Consider the following 25446-nt stretch of genomic DNA (forward strand, 5'->3'; position numbering starts at 1 on the left):
GTGAGGACAGATATGCTGATGGGTAAATGCAGAAAACTTACTGTACCACATAATCAAAAAAAAAAGAAAAAGAAAGAACTGGGTTAGAGGAAAAAGCTGCCATTCTAGTGTTTCTCAAAGTTGGTAACTTTAAGATGTGTAGATTTCAATTTCAGGAATTCTCCAGCCAGCCATGCTGACTGGGGAATTCTGGGAACTAAAGTTCATGTTTCTTGTGGACTTTAAATTGTGTAGTTCTTAGCCCACTGTTCTGTTGTTGTTGTTGTTGTTAGCTGCAAAGTCGTGTCTGACCCATCACAACCCTATGGACAATGTTCCTCCAGGCCTTCCTGTCCTCTACCATCTTCTGGAGTCAATTTAAGCTCACACCTACTGCTTCAGTGACTATCCAGCCACCTCATTCTCTGTCGTCCCCTTCTTCTCTTGCCCTCAATCTTTCCCAGCATTAGGCTCTTCTCCAGTGAGTCCTTCCTTCTCATTAGGTGGCCAAAGTATTTGAGTTTTAGCTTCAGGATCTGGCCTTCTAAAGAGCAGTCAGGGTTGATCTCCTCTAGGACTGACCGGTTTGATCACCTGGCAGTCCAAGGGACTTGCAGGAGTCTTCTCCAGTACCACAGCTCAAAGGCCTCAATTCTTTGGTGCTCAGCCTTTTTTATGGTCCAACTTTCACTGCCATACATTGCACTGCCATACATTGCACTGTTCTGTTACCACCTTAAAATTTCTAAGTTTGAGAAACATTGCTTTAGACATTGTTTCAGAGATGTATGTATGTATCAGACCCAGTATTAACACCCTGCACTAATCATTAACTATGCAACATCATAATGTGAAGCTCTTATTAGTTGGAACAGGTGCCACAGCTCTAAATAAGGAATTGTAGAAAGTTGTTCCTTGTTCCTTGGTTAGGTAGTGCTATCCATTCAAGATGTGTATAGCTAGTTGGTATTGAGCTATTTGATTTTGTTCCCACATCTCAAGTGTCTATGTTGGGTTTGTAAATGACAATTGCAGCAGAGTGGATCCATCTGTGGATTATCAAATATCCTGTGCAGTATTTTACATTTTTTTAGCAGATAAGCTCACAATCAACTGGATCATATAATTTAATTTACAGGCTCACCTTGTGGCAGCATTTGAGCAGAGCCTAGGAAACATGACCATTAGACTGCAAAGTCTCACCATGACTGCAGAACAGAAGGCAAGTTTGACATTCCTTTATTTGTTTTCCATGAATGATGATTCCAAAATTGACATTTTGAAATTGAGTTCATTGTAAGGGATGATTTTGAGATCAACTTAGCAAGCAAAGTAAAACTTTCCTCAGCTCATGTCAGAATTCTGATTTGCTCTTTTGCTGGTAATCGATGTATAAAACTTTCCCGGAAGAAAGAATGAAAGAGATTGTTGACCATTTATCTGAGCAATTCATGTCAGCCCAGGTTTCTAATTACCATTCACAGAGTTTTTTTACAATCCACATTTTCTTGACATTCTCTCTCCAATTCTAGAAAATTAGCATTTCAGGTCTTATGTACATTAGAGAGTAAATAAAAATATGAGGCTAATAATAAAGCCAAAAATATCTTTCACTTTCAGTTGCATCCCATTTAACTGTAGCCAAATAGCTTATAGTTTCCAGATGGTTTCTTATTTAAAAAGTTTACATAATGGGAGATAGGTTTAGATCTGAAATCAAGTGCAACAACAATAAATGATTCCATCCAGCCAATATTACACTTGTATTGAAACAATCCTAGCTATAAATAACACATTTCTCATATTTTCTATCTACTAATATGTTGTAAATCTAAATCAAGAATATTTTCTGTAGAACAGTAGACCTATCATAAAAGTAAACATAAAAATTATATGTATTCAGAACTGACTCCTTAGATAATTTTAGTGTTACATTTTTTCCCTTTGATGCCATTTGGGATAATAGAATCATCTAACTGTGCAGTCCTAGACTTGTCAGCTGAGATGTCAAGTCCCACGAAATTTAGTAACAGCTAGTGAATAGGTGACTGTTGCCCAACACATTTAGAAGCCCTAGTTTTGGTTAAAGCACCTAAAATTGAATAAAGCTTTACCACCAATGCCTTCTCATCGACACAGTTTATAAGTGCTAAGGCAATTGCATTTTAAAGCATTTCAGTGTAAATGTGGGAAACAAAATATGTATCTTTGACAAATCAATGCATCTTATCCAATGGATTGTGCAAATGGAGAAAACAATATTAATTAAAAAGTGTTGTGCATGAATGTGCACCCTATGGTTGAAGAAGTGAGACATGCTCCACGAAGCAGGGAAGGTAGGACAGTGAAAACATACATTATGAGATTCTGGAGTCCAGCCCCTATACTTTGAGGCAAAGTTAATATACTAGAAATATATAGTGAATAACAGGCCAATCTTAAACACACAAAATGCCCTCCAAATATATAGGGGAACCACTGCTCATATTCCCTGATTATATTGGTGCTGAAGGAATGGTCAAACCAATCTGTCGAATCATTTCAGGTGTAAAATTGAATTGTTTCTGTGAAATGAGAACTGTACTTTATTACTCTCTAGCCATCCTTGATCAGCCAGATCAAAATACCAACAATCCCTGACTATTTGGAAAGATGTTAAGCTGGCTTGTTGCTCAGAGACCAGCTGCAGATTTACCAGAGTCTTAAAACATTTTTTTTCCAGTTAATTGATTGTACTTATTGAAACCTTCAGTGTGTGTTTTTTTTCTTATGCTTGTTTTCTTCATGCTTCAGGATTCTGAATTGAATGAGTTAAGGAAAACAATTGAATTACTGAAAAAACAAAATGCTGCTGCTCAGGCTGCCATTAATGGAGTAATTAACACACCTGAGCTCGCCTGCAAAGGTAAAGAATCCCCAATACAATCTTTACTTTCAATAACAACGTAGCACTCAGAGGACATTTCAGCCTCCTGGTAATAGCTGATGCAAAGTTCTTTCCTAGAGACAGATAATTATCAGACAATCTTGAAAGAGTCTTTCATGAAATAGGAAGCCTGTATTTGTCAATAAACAGATGTTATCTTTTTATATATATTATATCATGCCGTGCTGAGCATTAAGGTGGCTAACCAAAATCAATAAACCAAAATCAGGATATAAAAAGTTTTAAGTGTAGTTAAAGCCTTCGCACATTTCGCCGGGACCTGAAGACCTGGCTCTTTGAGCTCTCCGGCCCAGGCTGAGAATTTTTAACTGGGTTTTTTTAATTTTAGGGATAATTTAATCTTTTTTAATTTGTTTTTAACTTTTGTACTGGTTGTTTTAAATACCCTGTAAACCGCCCTGAGTCCTTCGGGAAAGGGCGGTATATAAATCTAATTAAATAAATAAATAAATAAATAAATAAATAAATAAATAAATAATATATGTTTAAATTATCTCTATTTTTTCCCCCTAATCCTTTTAACACTAAAAAGAACAGCTGAACTATTTAATAGTTAAGAGTATGACATTATTATTAGCAGGGCTTTTTTTGTCATACAACGCTCAGAACGGAGTTCCAGCACCTTTTTTGGATGGAACCTTGTAGGGTAGGCAAAGCGGGTTGAACGACATGTGTGAGTTCCAGCACTTTTTTCTTTTACAAAAAAAGCACTGATTATTAGTATACCATAGTTTTAAGTATAGATTTTTTTTAAAAAAAAACAACAACTATAGTTTTACAGTAAACAGTATTCAGATACATAAACTGCACTAATACCAGATGTGTGTAAGCTTGATCAAAACTACAAATATCTGCAAAAAGAAAAACAAAAGGGGGAGATAATTACAAATTGTCTTCCCACTCTTTGCCATTCTTACCTGCCTGCCTGTTATACTGCAGTCTTTCATGGGCATTGCCATTTGGCCTTTCATTGCTACGATAATCTTACACAACGTTCAGAATTGGTCTGTTTTTTTCCCATTCTCCTTAATTAGTGCTGTTTTTCTAGTCTAACGTCTGTGATTCCATGGTGTGGAATGGTGTGTCACAAACAGTGTGTCACAATGCAAATTCCACCCCTTGCATGTGACCGTAGGACCCAAGAACAAAAGGGATGAACTTGTGTTATGATATCACAAAGTACATTTCGTCATTTCAGACTTACTGTGGTTAGCCTCTTCTTTTTCCAATGACATCGTCCCCCTACCACTACTGTCTGTCATAGATAATTATGGATGAGAAACCGAGTTAAGTGTAATAAAAGAAATGTCAGTTGAAAAAGTACAGTGCAAAATCCTAGCTGTTGGATTGTTTATGGGGAAAAAATACAAACAATAAGGATTGCAGAAGGCAATAAGATGCAGCAATAGAAAATACATGGAGTAGAGGAGAAAGGCCAAATGTTATGTCCAAATGTCTATTAAGTATGTTTAAATTCATATTTAGGAAGTGGTGGAACTGCCCAGACCACTGACTTGCGGATCAGAAGACAACATTCTTCAGACAGCGTCTCTAGCATTAACAGTGCTACTAGTCATTCCAGTGTGGGAAGCAATATAGAGTGTGATTCTAAGAAAAAGAAGAGGAAAAACTGGGTATGTTTGAATAATGTCTTCCAGGGAATAAAGCGTGTTTCCTTGAATATACCAAAGCGTCTTACATAAGGAGCCAAATAGTAAAAGATTGTCCTGAGCTGTGATGATATATTAGAGCAGGGGTGTCAAACTCGCAAAGTCATGTGACTTATTGCGACTTTTTTTTTCATTGCCGGCAATGGGGTGGGGGCGGTTTCGCCAGCAGTTTGACACCCCTGTATTAGAGTCATTCAGTACGGGAAGACCTTGACTTACAACAGTTCATTTAGTGACTGTTCAAAGTTACAACGGTACTGAAAAAAACTTATGACCCATTTTTCACGCTTATGACTGCTGCAGCATCCCCATGGTCATGTGATCAAAGGTCAGATGCTTGGCAACTGATTCATATTTATGACGGTGGCAGTGTCCCGGGGTCATGTGATCCCTTTTTGCAACCTTCTGAGCAAATTCAATGGTAAAGCCAGATGCACTTTGCACCCGTGTTACTAACTTAACAACTACAGTGATTCATTTAACAACTGTGGTAGGAAAGGTCACAAAATGGGGCAAAATTCATTTAACAACTGTCTCGCTTAGTAACAGAAATGTTGGGGTTAATTGCGGTCATAAGTCGAGGACTACCTGTGGGTGTTTTTACTGTGTCCCATGAGGACTGGGGTGGGGGGCAGAATTGTATCTCTGATCTAGGGGTTTCTTTTTATTTTTTTGCAATCATGTAGTATTTTACATATCATGGCCAAAAGCAGCCTGCAGGAGAGAACTTATTTTACTGGCAAAGTGTGTGAAGGAAGAGTTAAACACACAATCACACACTTCATTATTATTTCTTTGTATCCTGCCTTTATTATTTTTATAAATAACTGAAGGTGGCAAAAATATCCAACACATCTTTCTCTTCCTATTATCCCCACAACAACAGCCCTGTGAGGTAAGTTGAGCTGAGAGTGACTGGCCCAAGGTCACCTAGCTGGCTTTCATGGCTAAGACGGGACTAGAGCTTAGAGTCTCTGGCTTTCTAGCCTGGCACCTTAACCATTAAACCAAACAGGCTCTCATATGTCTGTATATTGCTCCAGATAAATTGTGCTTGGAAGGGTGATAAAGGGGCAAGCAACCTAAAGAATATGTAAGTTGAAAATCTTAATTTTTGTAACATATTTTACAAGAGTTACCCAGGCACAGAGACCCAAAAGTCATATTTCTGTTACAGAAGTTGGAAGAAATGTGTGTGTGTGTGTGTGTGTGTGTGTGTGTGTGTGTAACCTTTAACAGGGTGAGATGGTGTGTCATAGGGCAGGGGTCCCTAATCCCCAGTCCGTGGCCCACAGCCTGTTCAGAACCAGGCTGTGGAAATGGTGGAAGAATGTGTGCGTCCGCACAAACCTGCATTTGTGAAAGCGGCGAGTGCAAAACCGTCTCCTCTCCCCTCCTGCCACCGCCACCGTTCTGCCAAGCCAAAAAGGTTGGGGACTGCTGCCGTAGGTCAAAATAGTTCCAACCGAGACACAAGAGAGCCTGTTTGGTCTTGTAGTGGCTAAGCTAGAAACTAGGAGACTGCAAATTCTAGTCCCACCTCAGCCATGAAAGCCAGCTGGGTGACCTTGGGCCAGTCACTCTCAGCCCAACTTACTTCACAGGGTTGCTGTAGTGGGGGGAAAAAGGAGGAGGAAGTTGTGTTGGACATGTTTGCCACCTTGAATTATTTGTAAAATAATAAAGGTGGGGTACAAACAAAAAAATAAATACTTCAAATTGGCTAACCTACAAAATGTTGGGATTTGTTACTCCCATAGGAATGATATTTTGGAAGGTTCTTGCCATTACGTCTATGGAAATGACACGGTACTGTTACCGCTCGACCATGGTCTTCTGATCCTCATTTACACCATTCCTGACACCTTGCCACAAATCAATAGGAAAGCCTGGGAAGCTTGCAGGGAAAAAGTCAGTGGGGATCACAAAACCGCAGCTGACGGAAACATGGCAGCAGGTTTCCATTAGCACACTGTGTTTAAGACATACAGTATGTGAGAGGACAACCTGATGGGTCATGGGTTGCCTACGTTGGCTTTAAATGTAAATCAGTTGATATAATTTAGCACACAAATTGCAATTTGTAGTCATGCTTGAGATAAAATGTCTAGCAGTTACACAAAAGCTAACAAATCTTTTCAGGTAGTGGACACCATCATGCAATTTTGTATAATGATAGCTACCCACAGAGTTATTAATTATAATCTATGAAAAAAACACAAAATGTCAGAGATTGCTAAATCTTGCAAGAATTTGTCTGTTTTAATTCCAAAATCTCATGAAAGATATTGTTGACCTTGCCCCCAAAATACTGGAATCTCCTGAGATTTTAAGATTTTATGATATTTTGGTCATTTTAATTTTGTTATTATTTTTTGTGGCTTCGTTGTATGTTATGTAGCACACACTGTGTTAGCTGATAAGACAAAACTAATATCTCTGTATTGAATAAAGTTCAACTTTTGAGCAAGTATTAGTTACATTTATTATTCCCATGGAGCCTGTTTTAGCTATTGTAAGAATTGTGAAGCCAAAATATTTATCATTAAACTTAACTTGTGATGGAGAAGCTACTTTGTAATATTTTTAGATCCTGTTTCTTCATTGGTCATGATTTCTATTATGCAAAGTCCCTTGTGCTAGAAGTACCTGTTGTTTGAACTAAAGCTCTTACTTCCTACAGTCTAATTATTATTATTATTATTATTATTATTATTATTATTATTATTATTATTATTATTATTATTATTATTATTATTAGTATTAGTATTAGTATACCGCCCTTCTCCCATTTAGATGGTCAGATACTGAGTTGTGTCCAAATAAACCATGTGCTATCCCAAATGAATTTAAAAATCCAAACAATAATTGAGAACTAACATTATTGCAGAAACTATTTAGCTCACTAATTTTTCAACATATATTGGCCTTCAAAATAGTTATACTAAAAGTCTGTTTTTGGCAACTTGAAGACACTTTACCACTAGATCATCTGGTAATCTCCCTTGCTCCTTGATCTGGAGATTTTAGGATTGTCTGAAGTTGTTTTTTTACCAAAAAGTCTTGAATTGTTTCTTTTCCTTAAATTTAAGGACATCAAGTAAATGTGTATATCCTAGAGCAGAGAATAACTTCCATAATGGTTGAGGAGGCAAAATGGGAAGGATACATATGTAGGCTTAAGCATAATATTAAGATCTGTTTTTCCTGCACCATACCACGTTTCAACACGTGGAGGAGATCAAGTTTGTTCTTCTAGACCAGGGGTGTCAAACTGCCGGACCGCAGGCCGGATGCATAACAAGGAAACCGCGCCCAACCCATTGCCAGCAATAGGGAAAAAGTTCTGATATATTGCACGACGTCACGTGATGTCGCGAGTTTGACATGTCTGTTCTAGGCATATTATAGATTAATGTATTAAACTAATGGCGGGTGAGGGACACATCATGGTTACAACTTTGAACATACCATGTTATAACCTTTTCGGCATCTCCAATCATTTATATATAAATCCTCCCAAGACCATAGTTAATCACTTTTGAGGGGGGAAAAGAGAGCTTTTAGGTAAAAATGTATTTTATCATCCTGTTCTGGATTTAGTGAAGTTCAGATAACTGTATACATTTAGAAAGTAACCAATATGGCAACTATTTAGGTGTACAAAAACATCCCGATCATACATTAAAAGGCAAGAAAAAAATTGACTACGGTAGTGAAATTGTTTGTGCCTGCTTTGTGGGAGCAGAGGGGTAATATTTGTGTGAGCAATCCAGTGCTTTCCCTGTCTTTGGCTTTATCTGTTAAAACTTGTCTTTTTTTCCTTCCCCTTCCCTTTCTGCTTGCACTTCCTGTGGCAGGTCAATGAGGTAAGGAAGATATATCTTAAATAAGCTAACTCATCCATTAACTGTATCTGCATCAGTGTCTGTCTGAGCCATGTCACCTCATAACTGCAGCCTCTCATAACATCTTAATAAAACAACCTTTGGGATAAAAAGAGGTCGGAGTAGGTCTTGTTTATATACTATAAAAAAGGCGGGAGGTGGGAAAATGCTTCCAAACAGCGCTTGTCCTTACCAGCACTCATTAGCAAAGCAACTCAGATCCTACCCTTATTAGGAAGGAATTATTTCTCTTGTCAAGTTTGCACTGCTACCAAATGGAATGACTTGGTGACCTTTTATTTTAAGTGTCGCATGTTAGCTCTTCTCTCCTTTGTTCTTTATTGTCATAAAGCATTTCCCCTCAAATCCATTATGTCTTTACTTTGCTCTTTTCTTTTCAGCTGCGCAGCTCTTTCAAGCAAGCTTTTGGAAAAAAGAAGTCCCCCAAATCAGCGTCTTCTCACTCCGACATTGAGGAGATGACAGATTGCTCATTGCCTTCTTCACCGAAATTGCCACACAATGGTACAGTGGTATCTACGCCATTACTCAGAACTTCACATTCCAATTCCCTGTAAGTTGAATCCATCAGCAAAAAGTCTTGCGTTTCTTTTTAATATTGTAACATTGCACTGTACCAAATGTAAGTCTCATTTTTCTGGAGATTCGTCTGGTTCAAACAGATTTTCTTCACCATAACTTCTTTGCTTTTTATATCAGTTTATCTCCAGACCTTGTATCTCTTGGAGTATTTGCTTCCTCATTCTTTTTCCCCCATTTGCCTCAGTTTTAAAACTTCATTCAATTTATGAGGAAATTGCTGCATTTAAGACTGCAATATTTTATTAAGAATTTCTCCTTGTTATTTCAGGGATGAATATATGCATGTATTTCTCTCTTTCTGTTATTTCTCTTACTTAAACTACTTCAAGGGTAAAGTAAATTCAATCATTTTTAACTTCTTTGCATCATTATTCTTTCCAGCTGATAAAATCCCTATATGACTTTTCGTACAGTAGTTGCAAACAGCAGTTGAACAAAAACTTGCTGACATCTTCAGTATTTGATAATGGGCAACTTTCACTTCAGGCATTGAAGCACAAAACATGAATTTCTGCAAATAGCTCACTTTTAAAATTAAGAATGTATTTTTTTAAAAAAAAACTTTAGAAATGACATCTTCACGTTTAGATTTTTTTTCAGTAATATACATGTGAGATATTTGAAATTGAATCTAACTATAAAGTGGAAATATGTTTAACTGTTTCCTTATTTGCCCGGTATATTAATTATAAAGTGGAGTTTTCTTCCTTAGAAAATATCTCAAATTACCAGATCAGTAAGTTGAAATTGTGACTGAAGAGATGAGAAATTTTTTTCCCAACAGCTACTTTAGTTTCTTGTTTAGATCAGCAGTCCCCAACCTTTCTGGCTGTGTGGACCAGTGGCAGCTGCTGCTGGTGGTGGTGGTGGGTTTCACGTGCATGCCACTTGAACAAATGCAGCTTCACACACATGCTCAAAAGCTGCTTACACAGCCCGGTTCCCAACAGGCAGTGGCCCGACATCGGGCCAGAGCCCTGGGGTTAGGGACCCCTGATTTAGGTTACAGATGAGCTATTAAAAGTATTTGTAGTAGTTTTAAATGGGGAGAAGGAAGGAGATGCAAAAAGGTTACATGTATGACATAATTCATTGTTTATATTTCTGTAGCCCCATACGGCTTTCTTTCCTTTACCTTTACATACATAACCAAATCCACATTTCCCAAAAACTGGTGGTAGGAACAACAGCCCAGAGCTGTGGTGGCACAGGTGGTTAGAAAGCAGTATTGCAGGCTAACTCTGCCCATAGGCAGGAGTTCGATCCTGACCAGCTCACTCAAGGCTCACTCTGCCTTCCATCCTTCCAAGGTTGGTAAAATGAGGACCCAGATTGTTGGGGGCAATATGCTGTAAACTGCTCAGAGAGTGCTGTAAAGCACTGTGGAGTGGTATAGAAATCTAAGTGCTATTGCTATCGCTATATGAAGGAAGGAGAGGATGGAGGTGTTCTTTTTCCTACCTTTGCAGTAGCTAAATAACAGTAAAATAGGGCTTTAGGTGCAATGTATTTTATCTATAGAATGCTATAATTGAATTTCTATGAAGCAAAATAAGAGGAAAGGAGTTGGGGAAAAAGGCTTGCTTTTCTCCCCACATTTATTTTGCTCCCACTGCTACTAACTTTGTCAGAGTTTCAACGCAAGGGACCTGGAAGGTGAGGCCAAGGGCAGCACTATCAGTAAAGGAGGAGGGCTGCTAAAAATGTTCAAAAGCAAGCTGCATATTCCACTGAAGCTTGGATTTAAACACCAGTAGGAGAATTTGGGTCCCTTGAAAATTCACCTCTCCTTTGATGGCCAATTTTAATGAATTCTCAAGGTTATATTCCAAGTCTGAATTCTTTGAAATGCAACGGGATTCCTTCAGAATTCTCACTGTGCTTTGATGTTTCTTGACTGCTGTACATTTACTTTTTTTAAAAAAAAAAGTGAACAGGAGGTATTTATAAAATGTGTATGTGAAAAACTGCCAGCAAATGATGCTCCTGGTCCTTTGTGTATTGAGAAAGTAATTCAATTTAGTTTTGTAAGGCAAAGGAAGGAAACAGTGAGGGAGAAAGCTGACACCAGGAAAACAAAGGGCGCCTTTTCTTTTCTTTTCTTTTTTAACCCGGGCTGTATAGAGTGCAAAAGAATGCTTTATGTCTGAAAAGGTATATGTTTTCAAAGCCCTCTAGAATCATGCAGGGAGGCCCAGCTGTGCACTACACCTGCTGAGTCTAAATCTTTCTTTAAGGCCATCAATCTCCAAGTGACTGCTGCTGCTTCTCCATCTTGTTAATGTACTTGGGATTTTCAAGGTAAATGGATTTTCCACAGACTCAATACATCTAGCAGCAAGTTATCTACAGAAACTAAGTAGCTGCAGTTGGTCAGAACAAATAGTGCAAATCCTATACCCCTGTGTTAGACTCATTGAAACAGCCACAGCTTTTCCTCAGACTGTGTGGCTGCTGAAGGAAAGATTTCCATATGGCTGTGCAGTCTTGGAAATGAGTTGTATGTGGGTGTGTTTTAACGTGTGCTAAAACATTTCTTCCAGTTAGCTCCAAAGCACACTGTTCATCCCTAAAGAATAGGTCATACATAAATTCATGTCTTGCACTGATACCAATTTCAAATAATTATGCCCTGTGAATCCTACCATTAGCATAAAGTCAAAAAAAAAATCTTTGTTGAAACCTAGGGAACAAAATTTTAATTTTACTATGCATTGTTCATACCTCCCAATATCTTAGCTTGATCTTTATTTATTTTTTAATAAATTCCCAGAATTTCAGAATGCATTGACAGCGAAGCTGAAACAGTTATGCAGCTGCGAAATGAGCTGAGAGACAAAGAGATGAAGTTGACTGACATCCGTTTAGAGGCCCTCAGTTCTGCTCATCAACTGGATCAGCTCCGGGAAGCTATGAACAGGATGCAGGTAGGAAATGTGTAGTCTATCCAGGAAGCTTGAAAGCAGATCCCTTGTGTTAAGACATTGGTGGTATTCTATTAATGCTTTCCACTGAGCAAAGATGATCAGGTTCCTGAAACCAGAAAGTTTTGTATGTACCAAGTGCCAACACAAGGGCCTTAAACTACAGTTGCCACTAATTGTCATCCAGAAGTTCATAAGAAGCAACAACTGTTTGCTTGGTTCTTATGCAACTGTGACTCTTCAGAGCTTTGATAAAAGTATACTCTGAGAAAATACATTTCCTACATCTGTGTGTTTCTCTAACACTTCTGCAGATGTTTACTCGAACATAAAAGAGTTTGGAGGTAAATAGAAGATGGAATATGCATGAAACTTATTCTTTCTCTCCCCAACTCCCACAAGTTTCACTTGAAGGTCTGAAGAGGAAAGCTACAGTCAGATTTGCTTGTTTGCTTGTGCAGCTGTTTTTGGAACCTGATAAGGCAGGGACCTGAGTTACTCAAGAAAGTTGTACTTACGTTTTCTCGACTGAATGTGTGAGAGCTGAAGACACTGTGAGGCAGATTCATTATATGCCACCTCCTCTATCTAGTTTTGCACTTTTATACATTCTTTAGTTGTTGTTTTTTGAATTTTTGTTTTATAAGTCTGTCTTGCTATCTTTATTGCTTTTATTTTTGTACAATTTGCAATTAAATTTGCATCCAAAATAGACATTTTGATACTAGTTAAAAATATAATTACAATGGAGAAAAATGGAAAATTATATTAAAACATTATATGCCCTAGAGCAGACATGTCAAACACAAGGCCCGTGGGACGGATCCGGCTCACGGAGGGCCCATATTTGGCACCCGTGACTGTCCCAGAAATGGCAAGGGACTGGCCTCCGCTGCGCCAGCCCTGGCCTACTCCAGCCCAGCTGAGCACCACCACCACCCAGCGCACACACATGAGTGCTTAGGGGTTGGTGGTGCACAGCAGCAGCTGCAGCTCATTTGCCTCACCCCAGCCCAGCCCTCCCAACCTAACCCCATCATGCCCAGCCACGACCCATTTTGCCGTGCCTCTCCTCATCCAGCTCTGCTTTGCTGGGCCACACCTTTCCTCACTCAGGCCATGGTGTTCGGTAAGCCTAGCGCCCCAGGGCATGCCCGGCCTGTGGGATGTCTGGCCTATGGGAGTGTGTGGTGGATGCCCGGCCTGTGGGAGCACGCAGTGACACAAGCCGAGCATCGGCTATCGCCCTCTCTGCCATGTGGTAAGGCCGGAGAGAAGAACACAGTGTTACAAAAGGTGTTACAAAAAAAAGGGGAGCATCCCCCTTTTCCCCCCCTCTTTTTTTTAACCTCCTCCCACTCCGTTCAGTTGCAGCTGGCGGTAAAGAGTGAGAAGGGGGAGAAAGCAGGGAGAGTTTTTGTGTGTTTAAATTTTATAAAAATGCAACAAAATAATCATCTGGGAGGAACCATAATTTCTGTGTTGTCAATAAACTCTATTCAAGTTTGCTTCTGAGAGGGATCACTGTCTTTAACCACCTGCAAATCAGGTTTACAATTTAACTGAGAAAGTTACACTTTTGTTGCAGGATTGACAAAAAAACAGCTCAACCAAGGAAAGAAAAGCTGCAAATGTTGTTGTTTTTTCCCCCTTTGAACTTTGGAGGACTCTAGTGTGTATATAGTGCACCAGTTTTGCTCTATATCTAGTGACAAGAAGATAGACCTTATCTTTTGTGAGAAATAAAAAGTTCATTGGAACAGGGTCAGTGAAGAAAGTACAAAAGAAGGAAGCAGGATCTCAGCTAGAATCTATGTATTGTGTGGGTACATGTATGTAATTGTGTCTATCTCCACTTGAGATGCAGGTAACACAAATGCATCGTTAGAGACTATACTGGAGCATAAGTTTGTACTTCCTAGGAGTTTAGACATGCTGATCTCTATGGTTCTTTCCAAACCTTACATTTTATGTTTCTATTATTCCATGATATATTTGATCACATTCCGATATAACAAAAAATATTTGTCTGTCTTCCTCCTTTACTGTTTTTTTTAAAAAATCCAGAGTGAGATTGAGAAATTGAAAGCCGAAAATGACCGCTTGAAATCTGAAAATCAAGGCACCTGTAGTAGAGCCCAATCTCAAGTTATCATTTCATCGTCTCCAAGGCAATCTATGGGTCTGTCACAGCACAGTCTGAACCTCACAGAGTCAGCTAGTCTTGGTGAGTATGTAAGAAAGTCAGTGGGCAGGTTTTCTCCTGTAACAGTGAATTCAATTAATGGATAAGATGTTAAAGTGGAAGAACGGGAATAGTAAATCTTTCTCCTATAACAAAGTTAGTTCTTCTATAAGCTGAAATGTAATATAAACACAGCATTCTAGTTATAACCTCAAGTAAAATAAATCACATTCAATGATCTGATTGCAAACATTTAGTAGAGTGAAAAGTTTTTTTTAAAAAAAAACAAAAGTTTGTGTTAATAGTTATGTGATCTTTGTTTCTTATGTAACTATTCCCAGTTGTTAGGGGATTTTCATTTGTTCAAAGTGGGCTTCACAATTTTCAAAATACAAAAGCTGACATTTTAAACAGCATGTGAACCTCAGCTTTCTTTTATAAACACATTTCCAGTCCATATAGTAGGAGTCATAAGTAGGTCAGAATTTCAAAAACCAAATCAAAACTAACCTCCAATATTTGAAGACAGAATCTGTGTTTCCTACCAACAGATATGTTGCTGGATGACTCCACGGATGGTTCTTCTCGGAAAGAAGGTGGCAGGCATGTTAAAATAGTTGTCAGCTTTCAGGAGGAAGAGAAATGGAAAGAAGTGAGTCGAAATATTTTTGGTCTTGATAATATGATTAATCATGTTAATACAGGTAGTCCTCGACTTACAATAGTTTGTTTAGTGACTGTTCAAAGTTATAAGGCACTGAAAACAGTGACTTATGACTGTTTTCACACTTACGACCATTGCAGCCTCCCCGTGGTCAAGCGATCCAAATTCAGAGGCTTGGCAACTGACTCATATTTATAACGGTTGCAGTGTCCCAGAGTCATATGATCCCTTTTGTGACCTTCTGATAAGCAAAGTCAATGGGGAAGCCAGATTCACTTAACAATCAGGATACTAACTTAACAACTGCAGTGATTCACTTAACAACTGTGGCAAGAAAGATAGTAAAGTGGAGCAAAACTCACATCAACTGTCTCACTTAGCAATGGTGGAGCAGTGGGCTAATGCCTCCTTAAGTAACACCAGCTGCCTGCAATTAGTGCAGGTTCGAGTCCCACCAGGCTCAAGGTTGACTCAGCCTTCCATCCTTCCGAGGTAGGTAAAATGAGGACCCAGATTGTTGGGGGCAATAAGCTGACTTTGTAAAAATGCCGCTGGGGGGGGAGGGGGCGAAAGCCCTAATAAGCAGGCATATACATAGAATGAAGGCTATTGCTAAGCACATTGATTTGTGCTTCTTAGATTGTAAGCCGCCCTGAGTCTTTGGAGAAGGGCAGAATATAAATGGGATTAAAAAAAATTGGGTTAAATTGTGGTCATAAGTTGAAGACTATCTCTATAAGGTTACCGTTGCTCTGTTTATTTAAATTATAAAGTGTTTTTCATTGAGGGATCCCCAAATCACTCAACAAGCGGTTTCTGAACCAGATCTGACACCAAATGGAAATGGGTCCTGAAAACCTATTTTGCCTTTGAACCAGATTTACCACCTTGCTCATAACATAACTAGAGAAGGGTGTTAAAGAGAGAATATGCCAGCACATTGTTCAAGTACCTCTTGAATGCACTGTCACCTTTCTCAGGCTACGTGACCTCCATAAATTGAAATTGAGAATGCTGAGATTTATTAAAACTAATCCTAGTTTTCAAAAGCTGTGCAAGGAAAGGTCATGTTGTAATTGCAGAAATGCTTCAGTGCTGAAAAGATGAGTTCTGACCTGGGTTCTCCTAGCATATGTGTTGGGGTTTTTTTTAACCCCTTGTATCTTATTTCATTGCTGCTCCTGATGTATGATTATGTTTGGACTTCTACTCCAGACCTAATGCCAGCAGCCATGATTGTGGTAGCAACTGTTGTGAAGTCCAGACCTCTTAGTGCTTTAGGAATTTAGAATAAATAAATAGGGAAACTGAACCAAGCTTTGAGGGAAAATATTTTCAAGCTCTGTCTTGTACATATTGAAAAATATCCTCTGGCTTTTCTCCTTTTCTTGTTTTAAGTAATTGAAAGTATTTGGGAGGAAAGTGATTCAACACCTACATCAGATGTAGAGCAAGGGGCAAAGGACTTTTCTGTCAGTAGAACTCGTTTTAGGCTAAATTAATTATTTTGGATGTGATTCCAATCTAAGAAAAAAAATCCTACTCTGATGTTTCAGTCTCAATAAATGCTAATTTTGATGTATCCCAGTTTATGGATTTTAGATATAAAGAATATCTAGAGGATAGATATAAAGATAGATATAAAGAATATAGAGAAGGATGCTTGGACAGTGTCTTATGAACTATTGAACAAGAGAGATCCAAAGATATGTAAAATTACACAAGAAATTGTGCAATAGTGTTTGCAAACAAAAATATCTTTCTCCATTACAGGTAGTATCTGATATAAAGGTCTTGCAACTTTAAGACTATATTTTGGAATAATTTTGGTTAAAGATTGTGGAGCAATGCTGCTGGACCATAGTAAAATATTGTGAATTATTGAATTATTTATTTGAACACATTTCTTTCCCCCTCCCTTTTTTACGATCCTGTAATACTTTCTATTGGGGTGGAGTCAGGGTGACTGAGTGGAGCTGTGCGTTGAACACCTTTCTTTTAATAGACTTAAATTTTATTTAGGATTCTAGGCCTCGCTTATTCCTAATTGGCTGCATAGGAGTCAGTGGAAAAACCAGATGGGATGTTCTTGATGGCGTTGTTAGAAGATTATTTAAGGTAAATAATGTTATATTGATTTTTTTTTCTAACAATGCCAAATTTTGTAAGCTATCTCAGTGTTTTTATATATAATTTATTTGATTAAGACCTAAAAGAAAACTTAGGATTTTTTTTGTTGGTAAGTAAGCAGTTATTAATTGTAGAAGATTTTGAGAACCACAGCTTATCTCAAAGTTTATTAAGAACTAGTTTACTATACCTGAGATGATTTGATATTGAAAACCAAGTTTGCCTGTCAGCAAAGATCATCAAGCAGAACAACCAAGACAATTTCAGGACCAAATTCCGACTGAAATGGTTCTAGAACAATGTCCTTCATTCTTCTAGAATTTGCCATTTGCCTTCTTCCACATTTGGAGCTTGAGTAGGATTGGCAATCCAATCTAACCTGAAGACCTTGGGTTCTACTTTCTACCTGGGCACTACAATTTGGTACAATTAAACTACAAAAAATTGCAGTTGACAAGGCTGTAAACAAATTGGCACATAGCACTAATTTTGGTAACAATGCCTAATTAAACTTCTTGACTGAAAGTTTTTGAAGAAATTGGAGAAATCACTAGTCATTCTTAATGCTATCATTGATTGATTGTCCATTTTTGCTATAATGCTTATGCAATATAGCCCCAGAACCTAAGTCAATCAAAAATCCTAGGAGCAATGGATTAATTAAGCCCATCCTATAAATAATATATTTTTCATAAAAATATACTTCTTTAGTTGTAGGTTTGAAATTTCTTCCTAATGCACATACACACTTCTGCATTCTGCAATCTTGCTCCCAAATTCAGCAAACAAAACAACATAGTTTTTGTTTATGGCAGCCTGTAAGCTTAAATGTATAACAACCACTTTTTAATCAATGTGCACTATGCACAATTGCATTTTACAATATGGCTAAATAAAAAAAATACTCATGGAATGCATCAGTCTTTGCTTCACTACCTACCTGGACAAATAGACCATCAAATCAGGTGAATATACAGAGATTGCCACTCTCAGGATTTGAAATAATTAAACCAGCCATTCTAAACATGGAATATTTTACACTCAGAAGATTTTGCACATTCCTAGTGACAGGGAAATATTTGTCACAATGACAATAGCTTCTGCCTTTTAGGATGGAAGGAACAAGCAGTCAAGAAATATGCCACAAACTAGCCCTTTGTAGAACAGTAATGAAGACCCTGAAAAAAACTTTCAAATGCCATAATGTGTTTCTGTTCACAAAGACCACAGTTGTGCAAGCTGTAGTATATACCCTGTGGAAGTGAAAGTTGGACTTTAAAGAAGCAGGATAGGAAAAGAATTGATGCCTTTGAACATTGGTGCTGGAGAAGATTCCTGAGAATAGAGTGGATAGTCAAGAAGACAAACCCAATAGATCATTGAACGGATCAGTCCAGAATTTTCATCTTGAGGCACAAATGATCAGGCTCAAATTATTCTACTTCAGACACATTATGAGAAGACCTGGCTCTCTGGAAAAGGCTCTAATGCTGGGAAAGATGGAAGGAAAGAAAGGAAGAGAGGAAGAGGATGACCAAGTGCAAGGTGGATGGATTCAGTTACAGTGGTGATGAATGCACCAATGGGGAGATCTGCCTATCTATGTGGTTGCTAGAAGTCAAAAATGACTTGATGGCATATAATTATTTCCCCTAAATATTTGATCGTGAAGTTTTTGTCTTAAAGCCCAAAGCCATCTGTATGTTAATTTTCTCTTTTGCTCCCTCTTCCCAGGAATACATCATTCATGTTGATCCTGTGAGTCAACTTGGGCTGAATTCGGACAGTGTCCTGGGATACAGCATTGGGGAAATTATTCGCACAAATAGCACAGAAACGCCTGAGCTGCTACCCTGTGGCTATCTGGTTGGTGAAAACAACACCATCTCTGTGAAAATCAAAGGTAGATTGCAGCTGATTTATTTGTTACGACTTTTTATACTTGTAGGCTTTCTGGATTTCAGTACAGAAGAAAATTTAATTAGCTTTCTTTCTGCCTTTCTTTCTTGGCTAAATGTTGTTTCTCCTTCAGTTGGATACCACTATTAGTAAGAAAGGTCAAGTGCAACCACATTCCTATGAACTTTTCACGTCCCTGTTTGTGGATTTCTACAGGTGGGCCTCATTAGTCATGGTCCCATTGCATTGTTTTGTATATCCATGACTGGCAAATAAAGACCAGACCTTGTTACTCACTGCCTAGTTTCATGTACAGAGAGTCCTCCTATTAGGATGGCAGTTGGGTGTGGAATTGCCATTGTTAAGCAATGTCATATAAAGCACGAGATCATGTGACCACATCAATTAGCAATCAAGGACTTTCCTATTGCCGTCGTAACCCTAAGTCCATGGGTTTTTAAGTGGGAGGTGGTGGGAAGTCTTATGTTAGTAGCGCAAAGTTACTGCAGGAGGGTGGGGCTGAGAAGGATGCACAGACTGCACACAAGTTGAAAGAGGAGATGCTGTAATGTGGCACCAGTGCAGGGTGCTCAAAGGCGGAAGAGCAAGGGTTGGTTGAAATCTGGGCTGGGATTTATCAAAGCCACCTTGCAACTTTCCATGCCAGATTCCCCATTGACTTTGTGGGAAACCAGCAGGGAAGGTTGCAAATGGTAATCACATGACTGATTGTATTTGTAATCATTGTAATTGCAAGCTGTGACCATAGCAGCATTGTGATGGTCGGTAAGCAAGGGCTGTCACTCTTCACAGTTTGGGGCAGATGAGTTTGTTTGGAAGAAGCCTTCTGCAATGTTCTTAGGTACTTTATGCATGAGTTTTTCTCAAGGTCTCATTATCCAGAGATTTGTTATTTGTGTTTATTAAGCCACAAATAACAAAAACCACCTGTGCAAATAAAGTGGGTATTTCACAAAACATTTCCAGTTATTAGAAAGAAAGGACCTGTCTTATTATGTAGAGTTTTGTTAACCTGTATAATTTGTTTATCGTTGAAATATTCTTTCTTTCAAGAGAAGTAAATAAATACAATAGAGCTTGGGACCCAACAAAGCTAACTTAATGGCATTTGCTAAAATTGCTAAAATTCTCAAAGCTTAAGACCAAGAACTGGAATTATATTATATATGTGCAGACTAGGATAGAGAGTGAATATACAACAGAGCTGTGAAAATCTATGAAAAGAAGATTTTTTTCCCCTTTCTCCACCCCTTCCCCAACCCAAACTGGAAAGTGCTACAGATAGCTTTGTAATACAGCTTTCCATTTATATAGTAACAGAATAACAGTTGGAAGGGACCTTGGAGGTCTTCTAGTCCAACCCCCGGCTCAAGCAGAAAACCATATAACATCTCAGACAAATGGTTGTCCAATCTCTTCTTAAAAACTTCCATTGTTGGAGCACCCGTAACTTCTGAAGGCAACTTTTTCCACTGGTTATTCTAATTGCTGTGGTGTTTGGGTTACCTGAAAATCAGTTCTTCCAAATGTAAAAGTTCATGAACGTTGGCAAATAAAGGGAATGTAGGTTTATTGTCTACAACTGCATCTTAAAGGCCCAATATTGTTCAGCAAGGAAAAAGGTGATTGCTTGCAGTGCCTCCTCCAAAGATTATTACTATTCAGTTTTTCTTGATGTGTTGCTCTGTAACAAATTCTGATGTGGTATCTAAAAGTTTACACTTTAAAAAAACCAGGAATATTGAGTTATTGCTAATAAGTTTCTTTTAGTAAGAAAGGTCTAAACTGACGTTTCCATCATTTTTTGTACGCTATTAAAAATTTGTATACAGTGGTGACTATCTGTAGTTCGGGTATAGGATGAGGGTGGAGGTTTGTTTTCCGAGCTTGGGGTTGATTACCAGGTTAGGTAACATCTTCAGCAGAATGTAGGGAATGTCAGTATTGGTGTTCTTCTGCTTATAAGGGCTTTGAGTGGTCAGTAGGTCTTGTGATGAGAGGGTCATGTCAGGTGAGGGTCTTGTGATGGATCTTGTGAGGGGTCAGGTGTGAGTCATGTCAGTTGAAGGTCAGTTGAGGGATCTCGTGGGGCGTCAGGTGTGGGTCATATCAGATACATGAGGGTCTTGTGATGGGGAGGTCACATCAGGTGAGGGTCATTGGGAGTGGAAGTGCTGGTTGGGGTGGGGGTTGAGGGTTGGTTGAAGGTTGATACTGTTGCTGGTGAGGTTGATTTGGATTCTGAGGGCTTCATAGGCTGGTTGGAGGTCGATGTGTCTGTTGATGGAATTGCTTGTGTAATGCCAGGATTCAATAAACTCACAATAAACACTTGACATTCCCTACATTACGCTGAAGATGTTACCTAGCCTGGTAACGAAACGTTTGGAAACCAATCCACAAGCTCAGAGAAAGAACCTCCACTCTCACATTTATATTTCAACCCCCCCCCCGATATGCAACTGTTCTATGATGCTCAGTCTTAATAATTTCTGCCTGAGTGTCAAAACATCCATGTCCAGGCAGTCGTTCTGCAGAAGTTCCATCTGTTGGTTTGCAAGAATTGCTAGCTTTCTCTTTTATGTCAGCCAGCTGTGCCTGCTGACAATGAATAGCTTTTTTGTGTATGGAAGCTTTTCTGCCAAAAAAAGGAGGCAACTTCTTCTAACAGAAAACTGAGATGATGTATGTTGATGAGTAGGCAGCCAGTGAGAATTAAGAGACAAGTATCAATTTGCAAGTCTCAAAGGTGCTTTTTCAAAAGACAACTGGACTATGTTTTTTCCCCCTCTTCAGGAAGACGTTTTGCTTCTCATCCAAAAAGCTTCTTCAGTTCTGTCAGAACTGAGCCAGAACTGAAGAAGCTTCTTGGATGAGAAGCAAAATAACTTCCTCAAGGGAAAAAAAAAACATACCGTAATCCAACTGCCTTTGGAAAAAACACCTTTTGAGACAATCATGACCTAGATGACTGACAATCTCCATAGACATCAATTAGCAAGATTTACAGATGAGCAAAAAATAATTTAAAGTGTGGAAGAGGGGGAATCTTGAAATGCTTTCTCCTAATTTCTTTCTTCTTTTTTTTTAACCCAAACCAAGAGTTTGCCTTTGGATTTTGCATGAAGAGTTGATGGTGAAATATTTTGTCTGCTGAAATTAAAAATGCTCTTTAAGAAAAGTATGCTGCAACTCAAGTTAGCGTTGCACATTGATAGAGAAATCTACAATCTGTCAGATGGTAGAAGATTCTGATACACATAATTAGTATGCCTAGCCATCACAAGAATGGAGAATGTTTAGAAATGGATTAGGCCAGTAATCATGACACCTACATTTGATAGTCAAAATATTTATTTCTCAGAGGTTACTTTGATTAATTTTGGAATAAGCTAAAAATAAATAAATGGAGAAGTACAAAGAGCACTTGATTATTTTTAATCAGTGTACAAATACCTATATGGATACTTTTGATTTATGCATTCATACATTCATGAAACAATTTGCACATTCATTTTTTCTCTTGAAATCACCTCAGTGTGCACATCATGATTGTATTTATTGTTTCAAAACTCTACAGGAAGCTTGACTTTGACAACAGAAATGCACTACTTATTTCATTAGTCAGACCTAGATATTTTTTTTCCCTTTGAAAAACCATGTATGGCATGTTTTTAATTCACTGGCTTACAAGGTGACAAATTTTTGAAGTTCTTTATTGCAAAATGTTGATACTGATTAGGATCTGTTCCACTGGACCCCATTGTACTGCATTATCTTCCTTTTTCTATTCCATTCTATGTAGAAGTCTTTTTTTTGTAAAAAGGAACGTTCTTTTAGAATTATTAGGAGTATTTTGCCTATTTATCAAAGTTAATAAAAATTGAAAATTAAAGAGCTTGAGGATGGGGAAGTTCAAAGATACAACATATGAAGTAGTACCGCTTCTTTCTTGTGCAAGTGACATAATAGATTAAAGGAAAAAAAACACAAAAAAGGTTTAAATTGTGGTTTTTTTTCTCTTCCCCCCCCCCCCCAATACTACAGGTCTTGTAGAGAATAGTTTGGATGGTCTGGTATTTGAGTCTCTAATCCCAAAGTCAATTCTACAGCGTTACGTGTCACTCTTGATAGAACATCGGAGAATCATTTTGTCTGGTCCAAGCGGCACTGGAAAGACCTACTTAGCCAATCGCCTGTCTGAGTACATGGTGCTTAGAGAGGGCAGGGATCTGGCTGATGGTGCTATTGCAACCTTTAATGTGGATCACAAGTCCAGTAAGGTGAGTGTTACAGATACTCTGTTGGTGAAAATATTGCTTCTGGATCCAATCTGTGTTGATCACAGAGACCAGAGTTTTACTCTTCCAAGCTTTTGGCTCAGTGGGTTAGGACGCTGAGCTTGTTGATCAGAAGGTCGGCAGTTTGGCGGGTCGAATCCCGAGTGCCGCATAACAGAGTGAGTGCCTGTTACTCGTCCCAGCTTCTGCCAACCTAGCAGTTCGAAAGCACATAAAAATGCAAATAGAAAAATAGGGACCACTATGGTGGGAAGGTAACAGCATTCCGTGTGCCTTTGGCATCTAGTGATGCTGGTGACATGACCACGGAGACGTCCTCGGACAAGCGCTGGCTCTTTGGCTTTGAAACAGAGATGAGCACCGGCCCCTAGAGTCGGAAACGACTAGCACGCATGTGCGGGGGAACCTTTCCCTTTAAGAAAGCTTGGAAGATTAAACCTCTGGTCCCAGTGACTGACCCAGATGGGATCCAGAAAGTTTATCCTGGAACACGTAAATTTGTCTCCATGCATGAATGTTGTTTCTGTTCATAAATAATTTTATCTTCCAGAGCAAACATTTCATGGGAAATGAGTTCTTATACTTTACCAAGAATGGAGATATGTTAGGCACTTTGCTTGAATAGTAGATGGATATGATTTCTGGACCGGGAAGAGGGATCCTTCTATATAACGAGAAATAGTATTTGGTTACTAATTAATGCCTTTTCGGATTTCCTCTTCTGTCTCCTGTAATGATAATTTGTACTAATACTCTACAAAATCCACCTATACAATGGCATTCCTGGAAATGGAATATCTTGACTGGTGTCTTAATCCTTTAGGAATTCCAAGCCTGTCAGTGCTACTTCCCTTTTTGTCTTCTTCCTTATCCAGGCATATAATGCCAAATTTTCATAATTGCTGCTTTTCATAGGCCCTGTTCTACTCCTGGCTTTAGATACTATTCTAAATATCCTATTCAGATATGAGATCAAGGTAGACCTATCACTATACAGAGAAGCAATTACATGCTTTGAGAATCACTATTTGAGGATTAAGCAAAAGAACACTTACCTCAAGCTACAAAACCAGCTTGCCTGAAGAATTATTTCAAGAGTTTATTCAAAATATGTTTTAAAGAACTAGGTTGCTCTGGGGTTACTGCTAGATTTTTCCAACAAACTTTTTAGAATTGAACCAAACAGCCTTCCTTCCCTCCCAAGATCTCCGAAACACAATTGCAAGCCAGGTTGTTGTTTTTTTTTCTGATTGCATTTTTTTCTCTTTTTACAGGAACTCCGACAATACCTCTCCAACCTTGCAGACCAATGTAGCAGTGAAAATAATGCAGTGGAGATGCCTCTTGTAATCATCCTGGACAATTTACATCATGTCAGCTCTCTAGGAGAGATCTTCAATGGGCTTTTGAACTGCAAGTACCACAAATGGTAACAGCATTGTTTTACCTTTGCCTTTCATAGTGGAAAGTCTCTTTCTCTATCAACAAACATATTCTGTGAAGATTCATTTAACTGATTTCAGTGCCCACAAATAGAATATTGTTTATTTAAATAAATCTTAGTAAAATATTATTGATTTTAGTTCAACTGCTACTCAGAAGTAACCATTTCTCTTAAGTAAGCATGCAGGATTTCTATATGAATATAGTCTAAATCAGTAAAAAATAAATGCAGCTATAAATCCTGCAACCAAAGGTTTGACTGAAGATTTATTCAAATTAGTACATGAATTATTTTCACAAACGTACCCTGAGATTTGATGTAAAGCGCTACATTCTATAACCGATAGACCCAAAGGACATAACTACACAGCAAACAGAAATAAAAAAAATCTAAAGCAAATCCCTGGCTTTTCATTTTATCTGTGTCTACAAAACTAGGAGATCCCTAAAAAAAATATTTCTATGCTTTGATTATGTAGACTTCTCCAGCTTCTTAAAGATTCAATATTAACAGAAGCTTTGGGAGAGATGGAAAACCAGCCTTTTTTCTGCAGAGTTCTGCCAATGCCTGTCTTTTCTTTTTAAAAAGCCAGTCCTTTTTTCATTGATAGCACATAATGGCTGGAGTAATTTGAAAATAGCTGTCCATCCCCTGCTCTACATCCCTCACCAAAAACTACCTTTTAGGTAGATTCTGAATTCTACCATGAGCAGTACATCCAAAGGACAGGTTAGGGAAGTGTAGATGACCAGGCTGAGTCCAAGGGAGAGGTCAAGTATGTCATAAGCCTCA

The 25446-nt window shown here is 38.4% G+C and overlaps 1 protein-coding gene across 1 annotated transcript in view; it reads left to right on the top strand.

Annotated features, from left to right (window-relative positions):
• Positions 1–25446, top strand: part of NAV2 (neuron navigator 2) — a 197750-nt gene that overhangs the window by 162504 nt on the left and 9800 nt on the right. The window contains exons 20-30 of the mRNA XM_081343733.1: positions 1118–1201; positions 2773–2884; positions 4412–4560; positions 8885–9057; positions 11860–12013; positions 14078–14237; positions 14747–14847; positions 16882–16977; positions 18724–18892; positions 22957–23192; positions 24485–24639. Coding sequence (XP_081199859.1) covers positions 1118–1201; positions 2773–2884; positions 4412–4560; positions 8885–9057; positions 11860–12013; positions 14078–14237; positions 14747–14847; positions 16882–16977; positions 18724–18892; positions 22957–23192; positions 24485–24639 — 1589 coding nt within the window. The remainder of the gene's footprint in view (positions 1–1117; positions 1202–2772; positions 2885–4411; positions 4561–8884; positions 9058–11859; positions 12014–14077; positions 14238–14746; positions 14848–16881; positions 16978–18723; positions 18893–22956; positions 23193–24484; positions 24640–25446) is intronic.

This window comes from Vipera berus (assembly GCF_964194415.1).
Source record: "Vipera berus genome assembly, chromosome: 1".
NCBI classification, from domain to species: Eukaryota; Metazoa; Chordata; class Lepidosauria; order Squamata; family Viperidae; genus Vipera; species Vipera berus.